The sequence below is a fragment of the Thamnophis elegans genome, chromosome 2 (assembly GCF_009769535.1).
Source record: "Thamnophis elegans isolate rThaEle1 chromosome 2, rThaEle1.pri, whole genome shotgun sequence".
Taxonomy (NCBI): domain Eukaryota; kingdom Metazoa; phylum Chordata; class Lepidosauria; order Squamata; family Colubridae; genus Thamnophis; species Thamnophis elegans.
Window position 1 is genome coordinate 101312672 of NC_045542.1, and position 23316 is coordinate 101335987.

Here is a 23316-nt window from a genome sequence, read left to right on the forward strand (position 1 = left end):
AGGCTTAAAGAGCCCCAAGAAGGCAGGAGCGTCCAGAGAAAGGTCCTCGTCCTCCGAGAGCTCCTGTTCCTCCTGATCCGGGTCCTCCAAAACGGAAGCCTCGCTGAGCACCGAGGATTCCAGAGATGGGTGACGGACCCACCTGGCGGTGGAGGGAGCCTCTTGCCTGGGCTGGGAAGAGCTGGGAGTGATGGGTGCTTGGTCATGCCTCTACATCCCCTGGGCAATGCCCTGAGAGATGGCACGGGTGACCACTGCCTGGATGTGGATGGATAACTCAGGTTCCTGAGCTAAAGTAGTGTCTGATCCAACGGGATCCCTGGAAGGAGGAGGAAGTTGCCATGCAAGGATGGAATCAGCGAGCCCCCCAGGGTTAGGGTCCTCGGGGGTGGGCCTGACTCAGAAACACACAAAAAGGCAGGAGAGCCCGGTTCAGCTAGAGACCTATCTGGGGAAACTTCCTGGAAATCCATTCCTCATCAGTCACTGACAGGCAATCCCCTGGGAGTGGTGGAATGACTGGCCCAACTGGAGGGGTAGGCTGAGGGAACTCCCTCACAGCCTGGCATTGGGCTTTCTCGAATTGTTTATCGAGGGCCCGCTGCCGCCTCTCTGCATCCCTAGTTGCCGCCACAGAAGGTGCCTTGTAGGGATGACTATCTTGACTGGCCACCCTGCCCTTCCTTACGCCCTTGCTCCTGCCTGCAGAAGTTCCCTTGCTAGGGGCTTGAGAGGGGCCTGGTCTACCATCAGGAGAGTCAGATGGGCCAGGATGCTCCATGGCCTGTTGATACAGACTTCAGACAAGAGGCCAATACAGGTGGAGATCAGGAAATGAAGGAGACTCTGGTGGCTGATGCTGGATCAGACGACAAGCAGGTATTGTGGAAGAAGGAACAGTTCGTGGAAAAAAAAACACCAGAGGAGTAAACTGGGGCTCTGCAATGAGTCCAATGAATCCAGCCACTCGACAGGAGGTGAGAAGGTAGAAAAGGAGTCAAGGCTGCAAGACCAGGCAGATAAAGCAGGGAGAATCAGTAGATTAAAGAACAAAAAAAATTATTTAAAAATCCTACCTGTGCCAGTGTATGACCATCAGATGGCCAAGACGCTAGCGCCCTTTGGGGAAATGTTGTGAGTGGAAGTGACCCAGCCAGAGACCCGATCAAGGCCAGCTTACCATCCTACGGTTATCTGCTGAAGTGTGGCTGAACGGGAAAACCAATAGAAAAAAGGGCACAAATTCGGGTCCTCCCAATTGGCCACCGCTCCAGTGCGAGGGAGAAGAGGGAGATAAAGATGGTGGTGGCGCAACGTAAAGCAGCCACGCACCTCTCCGCATTAGGCTGCGCCCTCCGAAGGGCGAAGAAATTGGCAAAAAACAGAAGTCAACTAAAATGGGAATGCCAGCAGCCACCGGAAGCCTCACCATTCCTGCTGCGCTTTAAAGCAAATACAGCGGCTCTCCGCTGCCTCCAAAGGCGGCGCGGCAAGCAGAGCACCCCACCACCACCACGCCTACCTCCAAGTCTCTAGGAGAAGTCAAAACGACATGAAGCAAAAAAACAATTTAAACTGTGCTAGTTATGGGAAACAAATTAAGGAAAAAGAAAGGGAAAAAGCTAGAAGGAGAGTCCAAGCCTAGTTAAATTATGCTGGAGCTCACAAATACAAGTCCTGAATGGGCAGACTGAGGAAAAATTCAGGCGCCAAGTAACACCAGGAGGCGTGGCCAAGTAAAAAGATTCCCCAGTCCCAGGGCAACCAGACTGATTTAACCCGTTGCTTGGACTCTCCAAACGGTGTAAATATTCTTACAGATAACAGAATACCTGAATGTGCTTGTTTACAGATAAACAACTTCTTGGTTGTTTGAAATGGTTCAGAAGTAGTCGGTGTATTCATTTGCCTTACTAATTATGAAACAATATTAATTATGAAACAATAGACCTCACTGTTGCATCTTCATAAACTTCAAACAATTTGGGGAAGCATAATAAATTTTCTCATAATGGTTTGCTATCCTTGTGACCACAACTTTCTCAGCATCAAGGCATTCGTTTATATTGGAATGAATGAATGAATGGCCAGACTGCAAGTTGGGATACAAAAGGCATATTCCCATGAATTACTTCAATCTTTCTCTGAAGGAGAAAGGACGTTGGTCTTACCTGAACGTCTATTTTCTGATGGGAGGAGGGAATGGTCACACGTGGGTTTTATCACAACCTGATTGGTCCAAGGCTGAGAGGAAATCTATAAATACTGGTGCCTGTCCATTGCTAGCCCAGATTCTCGAACATGAACGGTACAACTGAAAAACAAGAAACAACACAACAAACCCCGGGAAACACCCCCCGGGCCCTCCCCTTGGCCCCAACAGACAGAACTCAGGGCGGGTTGTGACCATTCCCTCCTCCCATCAGAAAATAGACGTTCAGGTAAGACCAACGTCCTTTTTCCAGAATGGGAGGAGGGAATGGTCACACGTGGGACATACCCAAGCTAAAGTCCCAGGGAGGGAGAACAGGAATTCTAGGAATCAGACTGAATAGAACTCACCCAAAAGGAGAAAACAAACAGAACCTATCCAACTACTCTACAGCTTGGACCAGGCTGAGAGAATCTGGGCTAGCAATGGACAGGCACCAGTATTTATAGATTTCCTCTCAGCCTTGGACCAATCAGGTTGTGATAAAACCCACGTGTGACCATTCCCTCCTCCCATTCTGGAAAAAGAAAAGGCAGAGTCTTTTAAAATAAAGGGATTTGTTTCCCCACAGAGTCTGATTAAAATTTAAAATCTTTAAGTTGGAGAAATCCAGTGACATAAACTGGGAATCCTTATTCCAGGAAGCTTGTATTTTTATAGATTCAGGTAAAACATACAGCTGGAAATCTGCAATAAGATTTTGATTTATGGTTTCTGGTGGTGCTAAGTCTCACATTGTCATGCCTCTATGCCAGTTACAGAACGGGTTGCTTAAATGCTGCCTACATTTCTACTTCTTGCTATGTTCCAAAAGTTATACGTTCTTTCTTTAGAATTTCTTGGGGGGTCTGTAAAAGTAATATGAAATAAAAGTAAATTGAAAATATGCATTTGAAGGTTCTAACAGGAAGTACTGCCCTTGCACTTTATGTTATATTTTTTCTTGCCTACATTTTAGTATTTTTTTACATTGTAATTTTTTTAAAAAAAAATCTTCTGCAGAGGCAATGAGTGCCATCATTAAGTGATATGGTTATAAAGTGTGATATCACATGACTATATAGCCTAGTGATGGCAATCCCAACCATCCCAGTTGTTGTTGTAACTCCAGGACTATGTAGATCACTGTACTATTTAAAAAAGGAGACATATTCTGCATCAACTATAAACTCTCCAAAGTAAACATAATTACATAATTTTGATCTAAGTGGAGTAATGTTATAATAGAATGGCTCCTTCTCAGTGAAATACTTGAAAAAACCAATGTGGCGTATTTTATAGAAACAGATGCCATTTTTGCTTATAGAAATTAGTGTTTAGAAGCATTTTAGAATGTGCATAATCCTTGTTTTATCAAATTTGTCCAATATAAAAGAGATGTTTCAATCATTAAAAAAAACCAGGCAATATATTATTATTTTAAAAAAACAAACCCAAGTTAGCACAAAATGAAGTGAGCTTATAGAATTCAATGATGCATCTCTTTCCTAGGAAGCAATCCCTGTACTGTACTTGAGTTTCTGTAGTATTGTTAATTTTAAACATTTAATGAATGGAAAAGTCCCTAGCCATTTAAGATCAGATCTATTTTTAAAAAGGAAAACAGAATAACTGGAAAATGGCCATGAAAGTCTCTATCACAAGTTTATACCTTGTAAGGACAATACTCTCCAATATATTATTCCAGATTTATCCTAATGCATGGGGAAAGGCTTTTACTACGCATCTATTAGTGAAAGAAACATATACTCCCGATTTTGATCTTTCATTCTTCTCTGAATATTTTCCAGTAAGTCCTGTTTGTCTTTCAATTTCTACCTTGCATCATAATTCCACAGAACACGGGTGCTGTTGTCATATATTTTGGTTGCAAGATTATACTTGAAAAAATTTGCATCTAAGAAGAGTTGTGCTGAATTAACTCTGAGGTAATGACTTAGTTTCCCAGTTATACTGTATTTGTTAAAGAGAGAAGGTCCGTCATTCATTTTCATTCTGTCATCATATGGACTTTTTCTATGATCCTTCTAACCTTGTGATTGATAAAGTCTCTATAGATCATCAACCTTGGGAAAAGAAATGATTTCCCACTGGTGCCTAATATTTTGGGCTTTGCGCTGCAGGCACTCATTAAAGAGGAAGTAAGAGAAAAGCCAAATACATTTGCCTGCATCACAGGAAGCTAATAGATAGGAAACTTTATCCTCAGTTCAGAAATTAGCACTATATAGCTTGCAATATCCCAATTTGTACAAAATCTTGATTATAATTTAGTAAAAATGGAAACATTCTCACTGTTTTGAGATAATAATATTTGCTGCAAAAATTGTTCCTATATTGTGCTAATTTGTTACTATTGAGCAAAGGATAGGACGCACCAGGTTAGGTCGCAAATCAGACAGATGCCTATTTAAGAAAATGTTAAATTTTGAGGAAATAAATAAATATTTATATAACTACATATTAATCATATTTGTATGGTTGTCTATCTCGCAAAAAACAAGTCTAGGTGATGTACAACAACCTGATAAAGCAGGACATATATAAACAGTCATTATAAATAATAAAAGAATCAGTATTAAAAAATATATTATTAAAAGCAAAAGATAACAAACACTAGACAGAGAGAGCATAAGAAATATCCACCTCAATAGTAGAGCCATTTAGCCATTCCCAGGTTTGGTGACATAACCAGATCTTGAGAGACATCAAGAGGAATTGGGCTAATATAATTTTGGGGTAAAGAATGTTCCATAAGGTGGGACTGATCAAATGAACATTCCTAGCTGATGGTAACAAATGTATATTTTGGAATGGAAACATCAATTGCCTTGTTTCATTAGGACTGCCATTGGGTAGCAGAATGAAATAATTATAAAAATTCTTCGAGAATGGATTAAAGGTAAAGGTCAAAGATAGAGGGAAGGAAGAAAAATAAGATTCTATAAAAATAACCAGTCCTTAAACCATCCAGCTAGAAGCCAGTCATTAAATGTCTTACATTCTTTGAAGACAGAAGCTGGAAAACTCTAAAATGAGCAAATAACTAAACTATGTCAGTTTCTCTCCAGCTTCCATTTCTGAAGGCATCAAGACTGAACTACATGATAATCTGATTGCAAAGACCAGGACTGTGATCCAAGGACAGACCTGTCAAGTTTTTCTTCTCCTCTCCCCAAGGACGTATTTTAGAATGCTAAGAGAAGCCTAAAGGTTGACTCTAACAAAATTGTTTCACCCTTTTGATGGGTAGTTTCTTCCTTTCTATCCAGCTTTCAAAATGTTATCCAAATCACCATTTCACAACAGTTTGAATTTGTAATTGGTAAAATTGGAGGCACCAATATCACCTCAAATAAGTTTTCAAAAGTCCTGAATCAACTCATTCCACTGTGGCTTTAATGTTTGCAACAATGTGTTACACATGAACCTATTGCTTCTTTTAAAACCAGACATTAGATTGTAGCTTTTTACTCAAAGAGCAGCACAGAGAAACTTCCTTCCTCTATATAGTTTCATTTTGAGCACTGCGTTGGGAAAGAAAGAAAAAATTAAAAGCAGTAGTTTTCTGCATGACTAATTACTGTTATTAATCTACCTCTTAAGAGGCCACTTCCCTGCCACAAAACTTGAGCAAATACTGCACTAGATGTCCAAAAATGTTGGCTGATTTTCGTATTGTCGGTATCCATGGAATTGTTGGGTGAAAAACACTGTTTGATACAGTTGCTCTAAAGCCGCTTCACAATCACCAAGCAAACAGCAAAACTAACTTTGCACAACATGGTTTTTACTTAGTGCAACCCCAGCTGGGAAAGTACATTGAGCTACTTCCTGTAGGCTTAAAAGATTGAGCTTATATACAGAAGCATCCAAAGAAAGAAGGGTGGATGAGGGAGTAGTTGTTGCCACTTTGACACTGACTGACTAGGATTCTTGACACGTCCTTGCTATTGAATTGCTAAATAATTCCTTGCCTCCCCTCCCCAAAAAACTTAATCATATTTATGTCATCAAGCCTTAAGAAATATACCAAGCTGATTTTGTAGAAAAAGACTGGAGTCCATTGTTTTTAAACTGAAAAAGTGATCTGTGTAAAAATATATATTTAAAAGATACCAAATGTCACTAGTTTCCTCTTCTAAATTTCTGTTGTGCAAGGTAAGTTACAACTATTTAAAAAGTCTTCCGTATCCAGCAGACAATGTTTACAGAAAACAAGCACCATTTTTCAGAACTGGATGACTAAATACCTCCTCAAGATTCTAGACAAGAACAATGTGATGCCCACAGAGGAAGTTAATAAACAATAAGGTAAAAGTAAAAATGAAAACTAACTGCTCTAGAAGGATCCCCAAAGTCAATCTGCAGGTTGCCCATGGCTTTGATTATAGCCATGATGGATTGGATGGTGTTGCTGTAAACCACTGCTTTGTATTGTCGGCATTCGTCTTCTGAATATCCATCTTCATGGATAATCCTGCAAAGAAACAGAAGAGGAAAGATTTTAAAAATCAGCATATCACGTGTCTACAAAGGATTTAACATTATTTTATATAAAATACTTTGTTAAAGTCTCTTTTCTATAATATAATGTCACTAATATGAAATACGTTTGCCTTCTGCTTTCGCCCATTCCTGAGCTGACCTACAATTAGCAATAGCAATGTGCATGAGACTAGGGATAAGGAAGTATCAACAATATGCTGATGATACCCAGTTGAACATTTCTGCCAGCTGTTGAGGTGCTGTCCCAGTATGTGGAGGTTGTGAGGTGAGGATGGGGAAGAACAATCTAATAATTGGAACTCAACACTAAGCAGTTATAGGTTCTGCGTTGCGCATATCCAGAAACTGGAATGTTGTCACTGTTCTGAACAGTGTTGACACTTCCCCATTAAGACTTAGTGCAGAATCTGGGGGTTCACTTGTATTCACAGTTCTTACTCAAAGAGTACGGACAGCTGAGGTTGTTGGGGCTTTGCACAACTGTATGTTATATACCAATTGTGCCTATTCCTAGATTGGCAGGTCTTAGTCTCCTCCTCATTGGTCTGTTGCAACAAATTCTACAGATACCCCCTGACTTAGAAACACAGAATCACAAGAGTGCAGGATGATGTGACCAGTCATAAATGTGAGCTGGTTGCCAAGCACCTGAAATTCACTCACATGATCATGGGTGTATGTATTGTCACAGTTGTAAGTCTAAGTGTAGCTTATAAGTCACATTTCCATGGCCATCATAATTTCCAATGGTCATTACATGAATGGATGTAAGTTGAAGACTATCTATACATGGGGCTGCCTTTGAAAGACTATTTGGAAGTTTCAGGTTATCCAGATTGTAATAATGTGGGTATACAACATTTTACTATCATGTGACACTACTACTTAACCAGCACTGGCTCCCTATAAGTTTCTGAATGCAATACAATGTGCTTTAAAGCCCCACATGACACAATACTAGGCTACATGTGGGACCACTTCTTAAAAAGCATCTGCTTGCTCTACAGCTTCCATGGGGAGAGTATGGTCCAGATTCCCTCTTTCAAACCTTGTCATATCGTGCCACTTAGGAAGTATGTCTTTTAGGAAGCTGCCCGTTTTCTGGAATGGTCTTCCCACCCATTGCACCCAATATACAATAGGCCCCCAGGTTTGCTTGCCTTTAGAAAAGCCATTAAAATCCCTGGTATTTGGATCTCATTGAGTGGAGTCTCCTTTCTTCTCAGTCCCCTTCAGGGAAAAGGGCGGCATATAAATGTAATAAATCCAAATCCAATTGTCATGTTCAGTTGTCATGTGGTTATTTAAAGGGTCATTGTTTTATTTTACACACCTGTATTTTTTTGAATAGGGTGGCTCTATAAATTCAATCAATCAATGTCAGTATGTATGTTTCAGAAGATGGTAAATACTTGCTTCAGAACACTATTTTACTTTTGTTTCTAAATTCTAATGTATGGGTGCCAATAATCACTTTTCTCTGTAATATGATATAATAACAATATGGTGTAGTAAAAAACTGAAGTCAAACGAAGCTAACTGTGGAGAGAACTCCACTATTGTACAATAGCACAGTGAATATTCCACTTTAAAGCTGCCGTAGTTCACATCAGCCCTCAGTTATATTTTCTGCAGTCCCCAGAGGCCCTAAGGATCATGTTTGTGAAATTCAGTAACAACATCAAACATCAGCAATATAATTTCCCACTGGTTTCTGGCAGAAAACAGTACAGCGGCTTAATTTTTAAAATGTTTAGCATAGTTATAAAGCAAAAAAACCCGTAAAATCTCAAAAATGAAGGAAAAAGGATATTGATCATGGTATAACAACTGGACTACTTAATGGTTCGCAAGTGTTAAAAACAAGTTCTGATTTGTGTTTTGTTTGAATGTAAAGCCAGAGGAAAATTATTGTTTTAATTGCCTTTGATAAAGCACAATTACTCAAACTTGCAAAGAACACTAAACATTACAAGGATATTAACATTTTCCATTTAAACTTCCAAAGAACTAGAATAGCAAGGTATGTTATTAATGTGAATATTACCTAGCCCATCATGGATAACAGAAATTAAATTAATTATAACTAGCACTCCATTTTAGAGAACATTTATCTAATTTTCTAAAGTCATCCTAATTGGCAGCCATCTTCTGGCAGTGAATACCTAAGTGGAAAACTATTTCCTAGATCCCCCATCATTTAGCTTTGTTGGATCATCCTTTCTTTTACTTAAAGCACTCAAATACTGTAACCATTCCTAGCAATGTAAATGCTCTATCTCTATAAGGTAGTAACTAGCTAAATTGATAAGCAGCTGGAACACTGAGTGCAAGGTTTAAGTATGCCCAATGAATGCTACTAGGTTCAGAGAAAAAATAGAGTTGCTCCTGGAGCTCTGGTACATGGTTCAATTCAGGCTTTAGTCGCCATTGGAAATAAAAAGGTGACAATGGCCTCGAATAAGATCATGCCAATGTAGACAATCTATATGTAGGGATCTAAGAGGACCCCCTGGTTTTCAGTGGTCCTCCAGTTACGAAACAGCAAAGAAGATCTGTAAAGCACAACTGGAAGAAAATGAAGAGTGTCCCTGATCAAACAGAGGGAACAGGCTTTCTTAAGATTACCTTATGAGAAGGGAAGTAAAATATAGCTATTTTTCCATGAATGTCACCTACACAGAGAGACAACTGGTGTCCTATTTAGAGTAATCCAGTTTATATGTTAGAAGAGTTCTCATAATGCCTTCGGCACTATAAGTGAAATGATCATAAAATAATTTACTTAACTATACAAATCTGACAGCTCTCCTATTTTATCTCTATTCATTATGTGCACAATTACAATTAGTCCTCCTACAGATGAGTTTTTAATACAGTTTCATCATATATAGTTTAAGAAAAAACTTAGTAAAATATGTGTAACATGGCATAGAAGAGTACAATAATTTTTAATTTAAAAAAAAGACTTACTTCATCTGTTTTACAATTGTGCTCTTCCCAGATTCTCCTGCACCTATAAATAAAAAGATAATGTTAGAAATGGGCTTTAATACTAGTAGTTGTGCTATATAAATTAAGATGTTAAAAATATGAACAAGGGTAAGATTTAACAGTGTAATTTCCTTCATTGTAATAACCAACATCTTTCCATTGCAAAATTTTAGAAATCTAAGATTTGAATTATTTAATACCATTACCAAAAGAAAACTGAATTGGGAACATCTTGGATTATTTTCAAGGTATAAGTATATTTTGCAAATATAAATTGAGTATGTCTATAGACGTCTAGCATTCCCACATTTTTTTAAATTAAAGCTAATTCTAAAAAATATGATGATTGATCCAAACATTGATGCCATTAATGTCATTTACTTCCAGTGATTATTTTTCCCTTAACCAATATCTGTTCAATTATATCTGAAAAATCCATATTATGGCTTATCTTCATTTCTCATTATGAAATAAATGTCACTGATGATAAGACCAAAAAAAATCACAGAAAAGGACATTTCACAGGTCAGTTCAAGTGTCTAAAGAGAATTAATAGTTCTGGGTCTTGTCATATTTATTAGTAATTCTTACCAAATCAACCCTACCTAAAGGAGAAATGTGAGAAGTCATTATACAGGAATTAAATTCCTTCTGACACAAGAATTTCAGCCAACAATATTCAAGTTCTGATAGTTTTCTGAACAAACCTCTATTCCCACAAGGGGGGGGAGGAAGCTAGATAGCTTACATATGCAAAAAACTCAACTTACAACAGGTTGTTTAACAACTATTTGTGGTCATAATAGTTTCAGAACGGGTATTTTTTGGCACTTTCTGGCTTTTGTAAAACATGGCAGTGCTTTAGAACATATGACCACATTTCAGGCACTTGGAAATCTGTTTGCCAATGTCCTGGATCATGTAATTGCTACTTGTACTTTTTCTGCCAACTTCCCCAGCAAGACAATTGGGGAACCAGCAGAAGGTTGGAAGCCTTTCTCAGCCTTTCAAAAACGTGTGCTGGTGATTTTTCCCCTCTGAGGTGAGGAGAAAGCAATAGTGATCAAATGTCAGTTTTCAAAAAGCAGCAAAGATGGTGTTCGCTTGCTGATCAATGCCCTCGCCACTAGAGGGGCAGAATCACCTCCATTCACTAGCTCTTTTTTAGCTTTTTTCTGAAAAATACGTTTCTCAGAAAAAATACTTTTTCTAAGCTAGTGAAGAGAAACAACTCCATCCCTCTGGAGGGGAGGAAAAAGAGCTGGCGAGTAAAAGCCAGCAACTGAAGTAACATTCGCTTACTAGCACTTTCCCCTCCTCTCTGGAGGGCAGAATTAAAGCATTTACTAGCAATCTGAAAAGCTCAAAAAGCCTTCTAAACTTTCCAGAACACTACCAGGTACCATTGTTCTCCCAAGTGCAGTAGGGAGGGGGCCTGAGCCTCTCAGATATGGTGGGAGGTCAGTACCCGCTCCCCACTCTACCAAGCCCATGCCCTCTCCCTGGCACTTCGCTTAACAACTCCAAGTGGGATTGCAGTCATTGAATGAAAGTCACACGGTGTCTCGCTTAACAACTGCTCCCCTGAATCACCATGATTTGGGGCCCAATTCCGGTTGTAAATAGAGGATTACCTATATCTATATTTTTAACTGACTGATACTGTTAAGTGATGTAAAGTATATGAAGTATATCATTACTTTCAACAATGAGGTTCGTAATCATTGAAAAGAACATGAATGCATACCCATTCTAAAGCCCTTAATTATTATTATTTTTTTAAAATGACCCAAGTCCAAAGAAAAGGGCTCCTTTCCTGGAATTATTTATTCTGAATTAAGTGAAGTATTAGAAAATCACCAAAAGTAGATTGTGCACATTGACAACTCACAACACTGCAGAGAATTGGCCAAATTATATATATATTTTAAACAAATTAACAAGAAACTTTGGAGGATTTTCAAATACCACCATGGCACAAAGAACTTGAATGGCTTTCTATCCTCAGTTTCCTTATTGAATTGTTGAGAGTCAACTAGGCAGAGGAATTTCCTACATTGCTTCAAGATTCACGAAGGAAAAAATGATCCCAAAATAGTATAGAAATCCAAAACTTTTGAATAAAATTGTTTTTCTTATCTTTGACCAAGGAATTATGAAGAACCAGAAGCTTCATCTACAAACAAAAAAAATCCAATTTAAACTGTTCCTTTTTCTCAACCAGAAAACCTGGCTCTATTTACTAGTCTTAAAATAGACAGTTGAATAGAAGGTAGCTGGACTGATATCTCTCTATTAAGTGTATATTATTTTAAGATTTTACAAGGAGATCTATTTTTCTAGCACAGGAAATGCATGTGTATGTCTGGTGAAATTACAGCTTCCTTGGAAGAGAAGGGGCTTCATAGCAAAGATACATGGTACTAATCAGATTTTTTTTTAACTATGTGTCTTATTAACACATTCACTAACAAATTCAGATCCACAAGCTGTTATCTACAGATGACCAGCTGTTTGAAGCTTCACAACATATCACTCAGTTCCGGCCTCTCATATAGGAAAATTATCCAGCTAATCTAATCTAGTTGCTGTTAATTACTTCTGAATCTATTAGAAATGTTATATAAGGGGACTTGCAACAAATTGCCACAATTATTCCACTAGAATTAACATCTCCTATTTTGACACATGCAGTAGGGAAAAACTGACAAAAATTTACCTTCATATAAACCAGAATGACAAATTGGCAGAATTTAAATATTCTCAATTTCATTGGGAATTAATTTAATTCCAAATTCAAGTCAAGCTACTTCTTTTCAGTCAGTCATACTTGCTAATTAAAGCCCAAACACAATATAGTTGATTAAAGACAATTCGTTCCAGTACTCATTAGCACATGAAGTAACAAGGATCAGTGCACAACTATACTGTGTTCATTGTTTCTGGAAGTTAATACTGAGCCTTGAAAACAGGCTTAGAGTTGGACGTTCTTAAACCCAAGAAAAATCATTCAGGCAACTTAAGAGGCTGCAGCCTAGCTAGAAAACATAAGAGAAAACAAAAGCGGGGAGTTTATGGTTCAGATTAGCTTTGGGTTCACTGAAACAAAATGAGAGATTACACCAAAAAAAATTGCAGTGGAAGCAGATTTTAAAACCTTCTTCAAGTGAACTTTATTTTCCCAACATTAGTGTTGTTTCTGAAAAGTATAAAATAACACTCTTAGTGTGTTATGTATACATAAGAACTGTAATGAGGTAACAGAATTTTTTGAAAATATGAATATATGCAGGCTCTCTCAATAGCACCCTTGGCTCTCTTAATTTTAAACATTAAGACAAAATCTGTGCTGTGTGCCAGATCTGTGGTTTCTACAAGAGATTCAAAATAAATACTAATTATCAGGTATTGCTATCTAATTCTGAATTTGTATCTGTCATAGAGAGTAGCTATGTTAAGATGAGGCTATTCTGCCTAATGCCAGCTGGAAAGATCCCTTCCTAGTTATCCATAGCAATCATCTGATAAAGATGTTATCCATTCAAGTCGTGTCTGACTCTTGGTGATTCTAAGGGCCATCTCCCTATCCTCCGATTTTGCAATGCTTGAGCTGTTATATGCTCTGGCTGGTGTCAGCTTTGATGGTGTTCTTGTTTTCTTTGGCAGCGTGGTTTCCTTTTACCAGTAACTCTTCCCAGCATAATTGCTTTCTCCAGTGAATTCCCCTGCATGACATGGCCAAAATAAGTGAGACATAGTTTTGTAATTTTTCCTTCTAGTGACATCTGGTGTTATGCGCTCCAGTACTTGCTTGTTGGTCAACTTTGCTATCCAAGGAATACACAGGAACCTTCTCCAGCAACACAGCTCAAGTGAATCCATTTTCTTCTTGTCTTGCTTTCACAATCATAGGTAGCTATGGGGAACACAATAGAGCAGACTAACCTATATTTGGTTGCCAAGCTGATGTCCTTGCTTTTCCATATTCGGCTCATTTTCATCATTGCTGTGTGACCCATCTGGTAACATAGTTATTTTCTAAAGTAGTATTACCAGATGAACTGTGATAAGAAAATATACATATTCCATTATGTCTTCCTCAAGGACTGTTATGACTCCCACCAAATTAATATTTTACATTTGAAAATGGCTGAAACACATAGTATTCTGATCATTCTGATTATTTTATAAATGTGACATAAGGCCATCCATCTCTACCTATGACAAAAGTCTTTTATAAAGTTTGATAAGAAGAAATTGAGTTGTCTTTGTTTTTGATTTAATAATTATCCAAGAAAAATCTTAATATACTTCCATGTTGAAGAAGCTGGCAGACTATTCTTTAGACAAGCTTTTTAACAATCTGAATAACTTTGCAGTATTAGAACCTACCCTGTATTCCTGAAAATAAGACCTTGCTGGATAATAAGCCCAATCGGGCTTTTGAGCCCATGCACTAAAATAAGCTCTCCACCGAAACCAAAAATAAGCCCTCCCAAAAATATTGCAACAGAGCAGCAGTCATGATGTGAGCACACACACCGCCTCCTGCTCCTCAAAAATAATAAGACCTCCCCGAAAACAAGGCCAAGTGCTTATCTCGGGGGTCAAAAGAAAATAAGACTTCGGGGGAAAACAGTAGTTACAGGTAGTCCTCAACTTACAACTGGCTCTAAATCTTCTTAAAGAGAAAGACTCCAAGCTAGAGGCATGCTTGTATTTCCAAGCAGGCATGGAGGCAAAAGTCCCCCTCTCCTCATTCCCACAGAGCTCTCACAGAGACAGAGAGAGAAGGACCCCAAGCTCCATGCCTGTCTGAACTTCAGCAGCCAAAAGCCAAGCACAGACTGAGCCTAAAATCATTCTCTCACTGCATCCTTGTTGAACTATTCCTTGTTCTGTTTCCATCCCTGTTGTTCTTGAAAGGCTGTCCATCAAGAAGGACTCTCAAGTGTATGCAGAGCTGAGATTTCATCCTGGAAGGCAGACATTTCACTCGCCAAGGGTTGCCTGCCAGGAGGGAATCTCAGCTGAGAGATCTCAGTTCACAAAGGGCAGCCCTTTCACTCTGTCTGCTCAAGGACTGCAATTAAATTGCAATCAGTGAGTGAATCACCCACATGGGCATCTCACTTAACTAACACTTAGCTCAACGACCAAGATTTCAATCCCAGTTGTGGTCATAATTGGGATTGAAATCTTGGAAACTACCTCTAAATGGACTCATGGTTGTATGTTTTTAAACTACACCAATAACTTTCATAACATTATAATAAACAGAGGCCACAGATTATTTAAGCTAAACAAATCATGCAAAACTAGCACTATACCATTAATCTCTCCTCTGACAACCTAAAGAGCATTAACAATATGTATGCAAAATCAAAGGATATTTGCGTGAAAGCAGACAGATCATTTGCATGAAAAGTCTCAATTGTGGCAAGCCTGATCCCTGTAAGTGTAATTTTCACAACAACAATGCAAAGCTTTCTTCTGCAGTTTTTAAAACAAACCCTTCCAAGTCTAATATTGTTGATAAGTAATCTATATGCACAGAATGTGTTTATTTATTTAGCCAAACCACCCATCTCTTAACAATGATTTTTGGGTTGGCACAGCATCTGTTAAGCTCTGTATTTCAAGCCTTTAGGAAGAAAGATCTTTTTTTTTAATCATTTTGCTGAAAGGTTACCCAACTGGTCAAAGCAGGAGTTAACAGAAGTTTAATCTAAGTGGAAGAAAATCTATCATAATTTTACCCCAATCTCTTTCAAAGAAGGGTTCTCCCAGAGAAATTTTAAATTACCAATTTCTTCATTTGTGACAACTGATTATGGCACATCTTGAACATCAATAACTACTTCCTATTCCAGATGTTTTCCCTGTAAATTGCTGGACATCCTTAAAAGTTTTGCAATTGGCCAATAGAAATTTTCTCAATGTGAAGATTTTTTAAGTGCCCAAGATTTTTTGGTATAGCACTCAGTGTGCTGATAATTACTGGGACTTCAAGGGCTGGTTTATGCCATAATCTTTCAACTTCAATTTTCAGATCTTGATTTTTTGTGATCTTCTCAGTTCTTTCTTTTAGTCTTTTTGGATCAGAACCCCACTGGGGGGAGGTGAAGAAGAGACAGCGTCTCATCAGACCCAGAGGGAATGCAACAGGTCCCTCGTAGGTTGGAGATTTGCTCTCTGAATCGGAGTCAGGGCGGCAGCATGGCAACATGGCTGCACAAGAAGCTGCCTTCCAGACAAAGCTACTGAGCAGGAACAGGACAAGATGAAAGTCTGGTAAGAAGATCTAATTAATCCACAGTTATAAATCAGAACTTGGAAAAGGCAAAGAACCTTGAGAGTATAAATAATATTAATGGACAGATCTAGTTTTTGGCAAAAAGAACTAATTCTGCATTGTTGTCCTCAAAAATATATGGATGCCAAAATTCAACTCAAAGAGATTATCTTTAATGCAAAGGGTTAAGGCAGTGTTTTTCAACCACTGTGCCGCGGCACACTAGTGTGCCGTGACATAGTGTAAGGTGTGCCGTGGGAGAATTACTTTATATATAGTCAATATAGGCACAGAGTTAAAAAATTTTAACATTTTCTAATGGTGGTGTGCCTTGTGATTTTTTTCATGGAAAAAGTGTGCCTTTGCACAAAAAAGGTTGAAAAACACTGGGTTAAGGTATACAGCACCTTAACCCTTTGCATTAAACAGCATTTAATGCATCTGTGTTACTAATATGCAAAAGCCCTGTAAATGCAAATTATACAATGTTCTTTCGGACTAGTTTTATGAACTCTGGTGTGTGTGTTCATTCACAGAAAAAGTGAACTATACTGGGCTTGTTCATGCAAAAGCTAGACAGTTATCTGTCAAGGATTAGTGATTTGGATTTTTGCCCTGAGAAGGGGTTGAATATGAAACACCAAGTCCCTTCCAACTCTTTGATTCATTCTTGTCCTGTATTGGCAAAGACTTGGAAGTTGCAAGACATTCAACACTAAAAAAATAAAGAACCTTTTAACTGTACCCAACACTAGCATTCCAAGTCTCTTGACTTACACATAGTTATAAATAAAAATGTATGTCCAAATTAGAAATATACTTCTTAAATAATATTTACTGTTATTAGAACATAATGTTTTAAGAATATTCTTATTAAAATTACTACAATAAATTGAACCACATAATTTGTAATCAGAGAAAACTATTTTAGTATTTTTATGCAGAAAAATGTGCAGTGTAGAAAAATCAATTACAGTTTACATCACTGATTTAAACAGACGATTTAAGTTTCCCTATTATGGTATATGTTGCAACAGTCGTTAAATGAAATATTTTAACAACCCCCCCCCCATATCCCAGCTCTTCCCAATATAATTGTTAAGCGAACATGCAGATTGAAAGTGGAGCATGGGGTGTCTCGGGGTGGGGGAGGCTCTTGGAGGTCCACCTGTTGTCCATCACCCTGGTGCCTACTCTCTGCCCCATCCCCAAGACTCGGACTGCTCCCAAACCAGTTACGTAGTCATGCGAGAAAGCCTAAAGCAGAAGTGATTGGCACAAATAAGAAGTTACAGCCTGTAGGTCAAAGCCTACTTCACATCTGGCCCCCAAAGGACCTCCACCCGACCTTCAGAATTTCCCCAAGCCATGACCTGCTCCCAAGCCAGCTACTCAGACACGCAAGAAAGCCTAAATCCCGAGAGGCCGAGGAGGCCTTGGAAGGAACTTGGAATGGCCAGAGAGGTACAAGCTGAGGCTTGGGGGTAGAAGAAGGATAAGTGGGGGTGATAAATTGGGTGTGTGTATGTGTGTGTGCTACAGAATCCCTGCAGTCATTCATAAGGGGAAACAATGGCGAGGGCAATGCCATGACTATAACTTTGAAACCAGGTCATAAATACCTTTTGGAGATATCTGTCATAACCTATGAGTGGTTTAAGTCAAAGATGGCATTTAATTTTTTTTTATGCAAGGTGCAATGACAATAAAGTACAGTATAGTACAGCACAGTAAAAGTAAAACTAAAGACTACCTGTATAAAATTTCATGAAAAACAAACCATATTTTTCGGAGTATAAGACGTACCCTTTTCTCTCAAAAAAGAGGCTGAAAATCTGGATGCATCTTATACACTGAATACAGCATTTTTTGCCTCCCCAAACCCCGCCCCCTTCACCAAAATGGCTGTGCATAGCCCCTAGGAAGCTTTTAGAGAGCGCCTGTGGGCTGGGGAGGGCAGAAATGAGCACAAAACAACCTATTTTTTGCTCAACCCCCCCACCTCGGGTCCCCAGGAGCACTCTATAAACTTCCTAAAGGCTATCCATGCCCCCCTTTTTTACGAAAAATGGGGCAATTTTCGCGAAAAAGGGGCCGCTTTTTTGCTTGTTTTTGCCCCCCTCAAGAGCACTCTGCAAGCCCCCTAAATGCTATTGATGCCTTGGGGGGGGGGAGAATAGAGCCATTTTTGCGAAAAACAGGCCATTTTTGGGATGTTTGCAGAGTTCAAAAACTTTTTTTTTATTTGTCTCTTCAAAGGCTTGGTGCATCTTATACTCCAGTGTGTCTTACACTCCGAAAAATATGGTAGGTAACCAGTGTTTTACCTAGCATATCCCACATCCAGCGCAGGTAATTTTTTTAACATCCTCCTAATCATGTTGCACTGCATTATTGATTGGCAAACAGCAAGTGATCTTAATGCCTACTGACTCTCCCGATACAATAGTTACAGGTACATCATCATGGCCTTTGTATTATACACGTGGGGGTATCGAAAGCTTAAATGTATTTATTACTGGATTTACAACCTGGTTCTTAAAACATCTGATTACAACAAAAATCAGATAAAAATACAATATTAAAGAAAAACCTGTGCAAAATATTTATTTTACCAACAACATGAAAATCAATTACTGTCTTGACATTTTGTATTCCACAACGTCTGAGCAACATAAGAAAATTCCCTTTACTACAATAGGCAAGCTTCTGTCAATAAGGAAATATTCAGAAATATCTCTTCCATTAATCCAAGTAGCAGAGTTGAGAGATTTGTTTACTGCCGATTCCATAAATATGACTAATAGGCAACTGGCATCCAGTATAGAACTTTCAGTACAAACCCTGTGTTTCTACTGATCAGCAGCTGAAATTCCCAAATATTAGGGAATCTCTATTATCTATAATAGAGATTTCAGCTCTTTCTTTGCCAATACCTGTTCTTGTATTAATTTTAGCTTAAAATTAAATTCAGTCGTGTTCATAATCAAGGTGACACAACAATGAAGAATACCGATTCATTCCTCAAAATTTTAAGAAAAAAAAACAATAAACCTTGTATCATCTCGACATTAATGATCCCTTAGCAGTTTTTCACACGTTACCAATTAAGAGACAAGACAGAATTCCGAAGAACGCTATGTTAAAAAACAGTCTTTAACATACCGTATATACTCGAGTATAGGCCGACCCGAATATAAGCCGAGGCACCTAATTTTACCACAAAAAACTGGAAAAGTTATTGACTCGAGTATAAGCCTAGGGTGGGAAATGCAGCAGCTACCGGTAAATTTCAAAAATAAAAATAGATACCAATAATGTTTTTGAATATTTATTTCAAAGAAAAACAGTAAACTAGCGGTGTATTCAATGAAATACTTCACTCACCTCATGATGCTGATGTCCCGCTGTGATGATGATGTCCCGTGCAGCCGCGGGAGCGATGTCCCGCCTCCTATGACACACGGCACAGTGATTCCTATCATTGGATCACTGTACCAGAGGAGGTGGGACATCGCTATGTGGCTGCTTGCCATAACAAGGAGGAGGTGGGACATCGTTGCAGAGCGGCAGGAGGGGGAGGAAGGGGAATCGTAAGACAGCCCTGCATTACATTAGAACGTGAGGAGGGGGGATGGTGCGGTGCGCGCTGCGCGGCAAACTGACACAGAGGGAGGGGAAACTCACAGGGGCACTGGGCCATTCACGAGTGTCACCCAGCGGCATGGCCCCGCCCCCTTTTCTCCTCCATTTCGGGCAAATTTTTCACTGACTCGAGTATAAGCCGAGGCGGCTTTTTTCAGCCCAAAAAGTGGGCTGAAAAACTAGGCTTATACTCGAGTATATACAGTAGTCTGCAAAATAGTTCCTTCAAGACACAAATGTCCAAAGCTGCTATGAAGTACTAGAGTTCTAGTAGAGTCATACTCCCCATATCTAGTTTTTAGATAGGTGGTTTACCAAAGTAATCAAACCTGTTTTTTTTTTCATACAATGCACTGTGGTGTTGCAGTGGTGACTGCTTGCAATTTGGCTGCCTGAATTTTGGCAGTTCAAATCTCACCAAGCTCAAAGTTGACTCAGCCTTCCGTACTTCCAAGGTTGGTAAAATGGGAACCCAAATTGTTGGGGGCAATATGCTGACTCTGAAAACTGCTTAGAAAGAGCTGTAAAACACTGTGAAATGGGATATATGTAAGTCTAAGTGCTATTATATCTGAGAGTGATCCCCTTCTTAATTGCCCTTAATCTAATGAAACAGTTACAACTGGCTATGAGACTGGATTTTGGGCCATGTGGTGGACTTCTGTTGCATAATTGTTTTCTAAAGATAGTTAGAAATATGTACTCAAGAAGGAAATGTTCACAGGGCCAGGCCAGTCCGAATCTGATTTTATCCCAGAAATGTCAAAGGTCAAGTAAACAAGTAGCAGCTCATTTATTTGCATGCTCAGTAAGATTTTTAAAAATCCATAGGAATCAGACAGGCGATTTTCAAATGGTGCTTCCCAATATCAAAGATAACACTGAAGTGAATCAGATCAAACTTATTTGACAAAGAATAATGAGAAATGCTCTCTGTGACTTTTTTCAAGGCTGACTCATCCCAATATCTTGATGGAGAAAGCATAAACAACATCAGAGGCCAATTTGAGGAAGATACAATGGCAGAAAAGAATGATTTCTTCATTGCATCAATCTCAGAAAGAACTGAAAGACCCCCATTCTATATTCCAAATAATGTTCATGAAAATATCTAACCCATTGCCCATCTTCTGGTAAACTAAACAATGAGTACTGAACTCCGTTATTTGAAATGAGGCACTTAGGTGTAATAGTATCAACCGTTTCAACAATTTCCAAATTTTACGTAGATAAAATGGGACTGTTTCTAAATAAATTCAGAAGACTATCCAGTTCCATTAAGGCACCTAGGTTGGACCATTTTTATCAATCTATCATCTCAACAGAAGTATCAGAAGTTACCAGTCAAAATCTGACCAATGATTTGCTTGTGACAATGAAGTTGCAGAAAGTTCCTGCACTCTTAAGATCACAAGCACCAACCAAACTGAATACCAAATGTAAAGTTTCCTGCTTCCTGTACCAGATATCAGTTGAGACAAGTCCATGCGTAGCATCACAGGTATGCAATCCTCAGCCATTCCTGATTGTGCAACTTTGGTAGGAAACTAAGTCCCTAAGGCAAGAAGTCTGGAATAATGAAGTGCCACATTAGAAACTACCACAGCTAACTCATGGTTTTCAGTAATAACAGTTTTCCCACACAATCCTGGTCATCCAAACACATCAGCAAGAACTGGTAAATTGGCAGACTGTCAGCTGGACTGTGCAGGAAGAAAGGTGTGGTTGCTATCTGTAGTTTGGAAATGCAGCTGCAGCCAGGCAAAAATGCTCCCTACCCCCATTTCTCCAAACATAGGCTCTCCTCTCAAAAGGCAGTAAACATTTACAGCCCCAGAAACTTGAGAGGAAATGGACTCATTCACTCATTTCCCTGTCTCACAATTTATTCACCCTGGTGTTGCAGGTGTCTACCTGCCTGAACCACATTCTGGTGTTTTTAGAAAGATGTTGACCTCCACAGGTAGCCTTATCTATCCCTGGCCTTTAGCCTACAAAGGTTTGGGTATATAAAAGAGAAAGAAGACAACAAACAGAGGAAGTAGGAAGCAACATCTGGAATGTACAACTATTACAAGCAAGGGAGCTATGGGTGAACTGTCAGTAAGCAGCCTACCATGGTGTGAATCCTGCCTACAGAATTTGGCCTGGTGACAGCCAGAAGAAGAGCAGTCACGATGCAGCAGTACCTAATCCCAACTAGTGGAAACTAGTGAAAGAACCTTTGGAGAGAGGCAAAGGTTGCTTGCTTTACAAACTGTAAAAATTGTATTTGTTATAAAGACTAACCATCAAAGACTTATTTATGTGACTACATCAATTTGCAAGGCTTAGGAAGATGATGTTAACTCGGCAACAACAAAGGTGTGTGCTACAATAAAGTATTTTGTATGCTTCTTTATTACACTGTGGCAGTCCTTGGAAAATAAGAGAACCCTCAACAAGGTTCTTCAAGTCAATGTGATAAAGAGTTTTTATATACCTCAACTATGTCATTTCCTTGCCTACAAGTTCTGCCCTGCTGCAATATGGAGTGACCCTAAGACAGAACTAGTAGGCCCCACCTGTTTAAAGCAACAATATGTGCTTTACTTTTAGACTTTTATTATTAATGTAGTGTGTTGTAATATTAATTTGAGCTGGGGAGGTACTGGAAACAGATGGATGGCAAAATCTTCCTGAATACTTCCTGAAATAAAATTTAGGATACATGCAACAGAGGTTTGTGATGGTTACAAGTGATTTTGAAGAGCAACAGCTGCTCTAGTAGTATAAGTTAATCAGGCCACGGCATTTATTGTGCATTGTTTTTCTCTACTGGCATTGTATGATTTCAAGCTTGTAATTTCCCTTGAGGACCCTTCATTATTAATGAATTTTAGAGTAGAGTCTTGGAACAGGGATTTGCATTAGCATACCTTTTTTGCAGCTTACGTGGATTTTTGCTGTTTTACAGCAATAATATTGGTAAAAAGAGAAGGGCTACTGGGGCACATGCTTCAGAACGATCCATTTTAAAGGTTCTATGTTCCAGAAGGTTAGGTCTTCTATGGTTTAATAAAGCAAAATAATTGTTCAACATAATGCTGCCTATAATCCATGATGAAGAAACAATGTTACTACGATAGCCATCACACCTATAATTAAGTCTATCAATCAGCAGTAAATGCCATATCTTCCTTAGAAAACTAGGCTTCACTTAGATAGCTGCTAGTTAGCTTCAAACATCACAAATCATATTGTGATGAGTTATACTGAGGGACAAAAATAAGAGACAGATAAGCAGCACCTAGGGCTGAATTTAGTCAAACTCTGTAAGCTAATATTGATGTAACCTGATAAAAAAGAGTGTCTATAGAGTAAGCCTGTGTACAAGAATATTGCATGACTCAAACTCATTCTCTAAAAATCTTGCTGCAGAAATAAATAACTTTAAGAAAACTCCTGATCAGTCTCATAGCAGATTAAATTCCCTCACATCTTAAATTATGACTAAATCTATTGGAGCATTCTCAGGTCCTTCTTTGACCTTTGAGGGAAGCTACCATATAGTATATACAGAACACAACATTTTGTGTGTTACAGTTTGTAGAAACAGAATACCAACTCCGTTATATATCAGCTTTAACCTATTAGTTGTGGTTAAGCAGCAAGTTAACAT

The 23316-nt window shown here is 38.8% G+C and overlaps 1 protein-coding gene across 1 annotated transcript in view; it reads right to left on the reverse strand.

The window, feature by feature from the left end:
• GNAI2 (G protein subunit alpha i2) overlaps positions 1-23316 on the reverse strand; it is a 111656-nt gene that overhangs the window by 48104 nt on the left and 40236 nt on the right. The window contains exons 2-3 of the mRNA XM_032210373.1: positions 9695-9737; positions 6551-6692 (exon numbers count right to left, since the gene is read on the reverse strand). Coding sequence (XP_032066264.1) covers positions 6551-6692; positions 9695-9737 — 185 coding nt within the window. The remainder of the gene's footprint in view (positions 1-6550; positions 6693-9694; positions 9738-23316) is intronic.